Source organism: Mastomys coucha, unplaced genomic scaffold (genome assembly GCF_008632895.1).
Source record: "Mastomys coucha isolate ucsf_1 unplaced genomic scaffold, UCSF_Mcou_1 pScaffold5, whole genome shotgun sequence".
NCBI lineage: Eukaryota > Metazoa > Chordata > Mammalia > Rodentia > Muridae > Mastomys > Mastomys coucha.
Window position 1 is genome coordinate 97291803 of NW_022196911.1, and position 7975 is coordinate 97299777.

Here is a 7975-nt window from a genome sequence, read left to right on the forward strand (position 1 = left end):
ACTTACATATAATAAATAAATAAATCTTTAAAAAAAAAAAAAGAAAAGAAAACTGACTGCTCTTCCGATGGACCCAGGTTCAATTCCCATTTACCCACATAACAGCTCACAACTATCTGTAACTCCAGTTCCAGGAGAGCCAATACCCTTACCCAGACATACATATACACAAAGCACAAATGAACATTCAAAAAAAAAAACAGTGTCTTGCCAGGTGTGATGGTGCACACCTTCAATCCCAGCACTTGGGAGGCAGAGGCAGATGGATCTCTGAGTTTGAGGCTAGTCTATATACTGAGTTCTAGGATAGTCAAAGCTATCTAGTGAAACCAGTCTCAAAAAAAAAAAGGGGGGGGGGCAAGGTAGCTTTTTTACACTCACCCGAGGTCTAGGGGTATAAGGGGTGTGACACATCATTTGATTAACTCTTAACAACTATTAACAGTTAACTAGCTAGAGACTTTATCCTTACTAGAATATTCCATTTCTGTGGTCACTGATAACACTGGATTTGCTGTTCAAAACTCTCAACAGCAAGCCCAGCATGGTGGTGCAAACCTTTAATCCCAGAGTTCAAAAGACAGGGTCTATAAAGTGAGCTCTAAGACAGCTAGAGCTCAGACAAACTTTTCCTAAACATCAAACAGCAGTAACAGAGGTATGCCAGCAACCACAAGCAAGGCAGAAAATAACAATCAAGTGAAAAATCACTTTGTGCCAATGTCTCAATAGTGACTTCTCTTAATGAAGATACTTTTTTCCTTTTTTTTCCGCCCGAGACAGGGTTTCTCTGTACAGCCCTGGCTGTCCTGGAACTCACTCTGTAGACCAGGCTGGCCTCGAACTCAGAAATCCACCTGCCTCTGTCTCCCAAGTGCTGGGATTAAAGGCGTGTGTCACCACTGCCTGGTGACACTTTCTGAAATCATAGTTCATTTGGTTATACTGCAACTTGAAATAATGTTTTTGAACACTAGAGGGTGCTGTGGATATATTTTTGAATGTTAGTAACTGCTGAATAGGCAGGGCTATTGGCTGGCACATGGGAGTTGTCTTATACCCACTGAACTCAGGACTGCAGGTAGGCTAGGCATGCACTCTCTCACTAAGCTATATCCCTAGTCCCTTTTCTGGCTTGAGACAAGGTCTCACTAGATTGCCTAGTCCAGCACTGAACTTCCTATGTAGCCTTAAGCAAGCTCTGAATTTGCAATCCCCCTACCGTAGCCTCCTGAGTTCCTGGGACTACAAGGGTGAACCACCATGCCCAAGTCCCCTTCCTACCTCTTTTTTTTTTTTTTTTTTTTTTTTTTTTTTTGATTCTTCAAAATAGGGTTTCTCTGTGTAACCCTGGCTGTCCACAAACTCAGAGATCCTCTTGTGTCTGCCTAAAAGTGCATGCCACCAGACCTAGCACTTCTTCTTCCTCTTTATTCACTGATAATCTTTTCTAGAATTAAAATTAAGACCTGGCAATATGGATCATTGAGTAAAGGCATTTATTTACTGCCAAACCTGGTGACCTGAGTTCAATCCTTTGCACCCACATGCTAGAATTAACTCTCTGACTTCCATCCTCATACTGTGGCATGTCTGGACTGCATCCCCCAAATAAATGCTTTTTGTTGGTCTGGAGATGGCTCAGCGGTTAAGAACACTGACTGCTGTTTCAGAGGTCCTGAGTTCAATTCCCAGCAACCACATGGTGGCTCAGCCACCTGTCATAGGATCTGATGCCCTCTTCTGCTGTGTCTGAAGACAGCAACAGTGTACTCATATGAATAAAATAAATCTTTAGAAAACAAAATAAATGAATGTTTTTTGTTTTTGTTTTAAATTACAACAGGGGGCAGGAGAAACCATTCAAAGGTTAGGAGGACCAACCCAACAGGCCCAGGCCCAGCACCACAGGCTGCTGACAACCTTCTGGAACTTGAGGCTAAAGAGAGCCACTGCCCTCTTTTGGCCTCCTTGGGCACTGCAGACACATGGTACACAGACATCTGTGCGGCCAAAACAACCATACACAGAAAATAAACAAACAAAAACACAAAAGAATTTTAAAAACATTACAACTAAGTTCAAATGCTTTGCTTTTATAAAATAAGGATATATAAGCCAATTTCTGAAAAGTCCAGAAGAAACCTGGATCAAAGTAGTTGACAGAGATGACATGCCCAATGCTGTTCTCAGAGAAAGGGAATTGAAAATCAAAATGGTCTCATGTATTTATGGAAAATGTCAAAGATTAAATTCACCTGTTCAATAAGCACTCATAGCCACTGATTACTAGGCAATTCTTTTTGTGACCAGCTTCTTTCATAGCATAAAATTCTAATCCTAAATCATATCATCACATGAGAATATTCTTTAGCAGCACCCGCGGGGATGGGACAGAACAAAGGCAGCAGTCTGCTAGCAAAGTCCTCCTGCAGGGAGCCCAGGACCACTACCTTCTTCACCGTGGACTTTGCCATCATAGTTATTGATCAGCTCCTCGATGAACGTCTCATCTTCTTCCTTCACCTCATCACCCATGTAGGGAATATTGCACAAAACCGTCTCATCCTCCACCTGCAAAAACCAGATGGATTCACACCACAAGCCACCCTGTCTCTCCTCTCCTATCCAGCGGAGCATTTGCTAGGCTGGTCTTGCACTTGGCCTCTGAGTCTCCTATATGCCTTTTAAGAACTAGCCATTTTGTTCTGCCATCAAAACTTTAAATGAAAGGGGCAACACTACTCTTAGGGAGAAAAACAAGTTTAGTCAATAAATGCTTACCTTGACATTAGCAATGGTACGTCCAAGCTTAAAATTTGACTAAAGTCACCATAAAATTTGAAATATTCAAGAAACATCTTCTTCCCCATAATAAAGAAGCATGGTTATAACTTACGTTAACACAGGTTACAGATGTTTTTGGGCAATAAATAATTGTAAAGGAGAAAGGTGTTCAGCAGAGAACACAGACATACAGCAAGGTTAAGGCCACACTCTTCACCAAACTACACTCCAGTGCCAACCTAGTCATTCTTCAATCCGCAAGGATCAAGTAAAATCAGCAGAGAGTTTTACGCTGAGATGAGTCCCTCCTGTAGACCCACATCTTAGTCTAATCAGGAGCAACTGCTCTCAGTAGGCAGATGATGAGTGAGAGCATTAGAGGAAAGATGACCAGAGCACAATCTTAGCAGGCATCAGGATGAAGGGCTAGATGAAAGCACTGACCCACAGCCACCTCTCTTCTCTTGGCTACCTTCAGAGCACCTTGCCATTAGAGGATTCCAAAAGACTTGCTCCATCAGCAGAGATGGCAACCTGCTTAAGCCTAGTGGATCTGATTCAGCCATATTTAACTATGACTAATATTATAAAGTTGGGTCAAAGTAATAAGAAAATTGGGAGTCTTGTCCTATCTTGTTAATTAAAAAAAAAAAAAAGCAGCAATCAGAAGTATATTTTAGCCAGGTGGTAGTGGCGCACGCCTTTAATACCAGCACTTTGGGAGGCAGAGGCAGGTGGATCTCTGAGTTCAAGGCCAGCCTGGTCTACAGAGTGAGTTCCAGGACAGCCTGGGCTATACAGAGAAACCCGATCTCGAAAAACAAAAAAACAAACAAACAAAAAAAAAAAGAAGTATATTTTAGAGAACACCAAAATCTAACAGGATAGAGCAACCTACAGTATGAGTGTGTGACTGTGTGTGTGTATGTGTGTGTGTTACACATATGTGGAGGCCAAATGACAACTTTGCAGGAGTCAGTTCTTTACTCCTACCACATAGGTCCTGGAGACAGAACCGAGGCTGTCCGGCAGATCGGCAGCAGGTGCCCACAGCCACTGAGCTTCTCAGCAGCTTGCAATGTATGTCATTTCAGAGTGAGTGAGTTTCAATAACCTTGCATTCTCTAGGTCCAAAAGTGCATGCTCTGACAGTCTTTACTCTAGAAGAACCTCACACAGATCAGCATAAAATGACAATACAGTTTAAACAATTGTATCAGTGTTTTCAACACATACCATGAAGTTCTGCTGGAGAGGGGACCAGGAATACATGATCGGAACCAATGCAACAGTGTTCAGAGACCTCATCAACATATCCTGGCTGTCAAAACCTGGAAAAATGCTCTCTATGGTACACTGAAAAAAAAGCAGTGATACACAGAAAAGTAAGCACACAACTATCAGCTATAGGTCAGCTACAATAACATCATTCCTATGACACCAACACTCAGGGGGCTAAGGCAGGGTAACTACAGTGAGAGGCCAGTCTACACTACACAGTGAATCCAGGCCAGGCCAGGCCAGGCTGCAGAGCAAAATGAATAAAAACAAAACTATAAGAAATACTCTACAGTTTCCTTCCAGAAAGATGCTGGTATTTTTCTAACCTTTCTTTCCCGTTTGAAGACCAAGATTACAGCTGTGTGTCACCATGACAGTTTCATACAGAAAGAGCTTGGGACCAAACCCAGTGTCTCATGCATGCTAAGCAAGCACTCTACCAACTGAGCCAAAACCCACCCCCATATTCTTTGAAATCTTTTTAGATTAATTTTAAAGTATGTATACATGTGTGTCTGTGTATGAGTACAGGGGAGTGTGAGTGCCCAGAGGCTGGAAATATCAGATGCCTGGAGTTAAAGGCCTTGGGAATCACCAAAGTGGGTTCTGGGAATTGAACTCAGGTCCTCTGCACAAGCAGCATTCTCCAAATTCTTCTAAACTATTAAGTAGGGCAGGTGTTAACTGTAGCTCCTGAAGGGAACCTCTAACCTGACAAGCTATGGAAGGCAGGGAGTGTCTCTAACTCACGTCCGTGTCTCCTCAGAGTTTGGTGCAATGCTTGCCAAATCCAACAGATGCTCACTTGTGCCAGAGTGTGGGTCTCCTAGAGGATCTCAGAATCCTGGGACTTAAGATCAGGAATGTTTTCTAAAAGATCTAAACTTTGGATATAGCTATAGAGGTGATGGGGATTGCACATGGGTAAGGAAAGTGGTGTACAAATTAGTTATATCCTGCTTTGGGAATGATCATTGGTCTTAATACACTATCAGCTTTTTGTATTTAAAAAATATTACCAGGCTCTTAAAATGACTCGTTAGGTAAAAATGCTGGCCACCAAATCAATGGCCTGAGTTCAACTGCTGGGACCCACATGTGGAAGGAGCATGCACACACGCACGCACAATTTGAGCAAAATAAAGACATGCAATGAAAAATTAAAAGTATTACCTTTTTAAAGCTAAAATATTTTTTCCCCTTTTAAACACAGGCTCTAAAGTAGCCAGGATAACCTGATTTATTACGTAGCTAAGGCCAACCTCAAACTCCTTATTCCTCCTGGGTTTTAAAGGCATGTGCCACTATACCCTGCTAGAATGTGCTTTTTAAACTTATAATTCAATTTAACAATAAACAAATATTTATTTATAGTAAGACAGTCCCTCTGATCAACACACGCCTGTCCATTACATAGAAAATTTGTCTCCCAGTATCTAAGTTGATCAAGCACAAAATAGGACACCTTAAACAAGACCCAGAAAAACAGTAAATGTTTAGTTTTTCTATGAAAAGTCACAGTTACACTCATTAACCAAGGAGGACAATAGACAAAATGTCCAAGGAGAAAGGAATGCTGGCTCAACACTACCAAGTACCTTCTTCAGGAAAGGGTGCCCACTCACGGGCTTCATTGGCTGAACAGGCTGGACTCGAAGTTTCTTCCACTCTTCATTGAGGATTTGGGTTTTTTCTTGAACCTTTGCAAAATTTGCCACATACAGAGCCTAGAAAAGCCAAGGTAAAGATTGTCAAGAATCAATCTAGGTCGCAAAGGGAAAAGCCCGGAGCTGTACATGGGAGAGATGCACGGATACACCACCTCGCTCCTGGGAACCGCCTTTCTTTACCTTTGCTCCCATATTTGCCTGGAGCCGTTTGAGCTGCCGAAGCCGCATATACTCAGATTTCACTTTTCTTTTCCAGTATGTGATACATTTGGAAGTTGGGGGACTTGCTATATCCATTTTCCTGGACTCAGACAGATATGACAAACAACACTTTATTACTCGGAAAGGAAGACTTCCTCAAATTCAAATGAATATGGTACATCAGAAAGCCCAAATAATGAGTTTAAAATTTCCACTGAAAACAGATTTTGCAGGAGTAATATCTGGTCTTAGTGGGCAAACTTTTGGTGTTTGTCATCCTTTAGTGCCTTGTATTCCATTTAGAATGGGAGCAGCACGGCATGGCTCAATGTGCAGAGATCACATTTAACATGCGTGGCTCTAGATTCTAGCCCCAGAAACGAACAAAAAGGTTGTAGAGCATTACAGGGAATGCCTATAATCTAATTTCATCACTTGGAAGACAGAGGCAGGACGATCAGGAGTTCAAGGCCAGTCTGCTCCATTTAACAAGCTCCAAGCAACCCTGAACTTCAGATCAAAACCGTCTCAAAAAAACAAAATAGGGCCGGGCAGTGGTGGCGCACGCTTTTAATCCCAGCACTTGGGAGGCAGAGGCAGGTAGATTTCTGAGTTTGAGGCCAGCCTGGTCTACAGAGTGACAGGACAGCCAGGGCTATACAGAGAAATGGGATGAACCTTAGTGGCAGAGTACTTGCCTGACACAAGCCAAGACCCTAAATTCAATCCCCAGGCAATCCCTGTCCTCAATTATGGATGCCTCAGTTATTAGAGACTTGATTTTTTATTTTGGATCCATTGATGACTATTCACTAAATTCACACATATTTTTACTATTTTTAATTACAAATATGTGTGTATCTGTGTATGGGTATGTGCATGTGCTAGAGCTGAGTTTTTTAGAATATTTCAAACCTCACTGAGCAGGGCAGTGGTGGCACATGCCTTTAATCCCAACACTGAGTTCAAGGCCAGCCTGGTCTACAGAGTAAGTTCCAGGACAGATGTCACAAGCAGTTATGAAGCAGCCTGACACGAATGTTGCAGCTAAACCTAGTTCCTCCAGAAGAGCTGTAAGCACAACTCACTACCTGTAACCCCAGTTTCAGAGGATCTGACACCCTCTTCCTGCCTCCTCAGGCACTGTAAGCATATGATGCACAGACATTTATGCAAGCAAAACACCCTATTTATAAATAAAAATATACATCTTTTAAAAGGGAGAAAGGGATTTTTTAATGATTCATTCATTCATTCATTCATTCTGTACATTGTTGCTGGGTCTGTGTGAGGGTTCAGATACCCTGCAACTGGAGTTACAGACAGTTGGGGGTGGCCATTAAGTGCTAGGAATTGAAATCTGGTCCTCTGGAAGAGCAGCCAGTGCTCTTTGCTGAGCCATCCCTCGAGCCCCAAGAGGAGAATGTTTGTACCAAATCCAAGTTCATACTCACAATCTCACCTCCACGTCAGTAGCAAACTTACAGACACTGACCACTGACCACACTGAGGATTTCTTTTGGAGGTGGGGTTGAATTACATTTGGAAAATTTAGAGAATTTAGTGTGATCTGCTCTACTTACCTCACGGAATGCAGCAGAAAAAGTTGGACTTTATAATGTACCTCTGTTCTTCAGACGAATGGCAAGACCTAAGGGTAAAAAGAAATGATCAGCTTTTCATGAGAATTAAAAAAAAAAAAAGGGTCTATTGAATCAATTAGCATGCTCAGATATTGAGCCTCTGAGCAGGATGCTTCCCCTGAACCAGAAAACTTCAGGGGCTCTGCTACCATTGTGCATATTAAGTCAGGCCTCAAAGATGCCTGACACTTTTTAGAAAGTTGCTTTCAAAATTCTACCTTTCTAGGGCTAGAGAGTTAGCTCAGAAGTAAAGAGCACTTGCTGCTCTTGCAGAGGACCTCCACAGGCACCACATACACGCAAACACACACACATGGTGCACATACACACATGCAAGCAAAACTACCACCCACATAAAATAATACAGCAAATATTTTCTTTTCTTTTTTTTTT

General features: G+C 42.1%; 1 protein-coding gene across 1 annotated transcript in view; it reads right to left on the reverse strand.

Annotated features, from left to right (window-relative positions):
- Ezh1 (enhancer of zeste 1 polycomb repressive complex 2 subunit) overlaps positions 1–7975 on the reverse strand; it is a 38808-nt gene that overhangs the window by 21430 nt on the left and 9403 nt on the right. The window contains exons 2-6 of the mRNA XM_031354072.1: positions 7523–7590; positions 5919–6039; positions 5667–5795; positions 4024–4143; positions 2434–2574 (exon numbers count right to left, since the gene is read on the reverse strand). Coding sequence (XP_031209932.1) covers positions 2434–2574; positions 4024–4143; positions 5667–5795; positions 5919–6035 — 507 coding nt within the window. The 5' untranslated portion in view covers positions 6036–6039; positions 7523–7590. The remainder of the gene's footprint in view (positions 1–2433; positions 2575–4023; positions 4144–5666; positions 5796–5918; positions 6040–7522; positions 7591–7975) is intronic.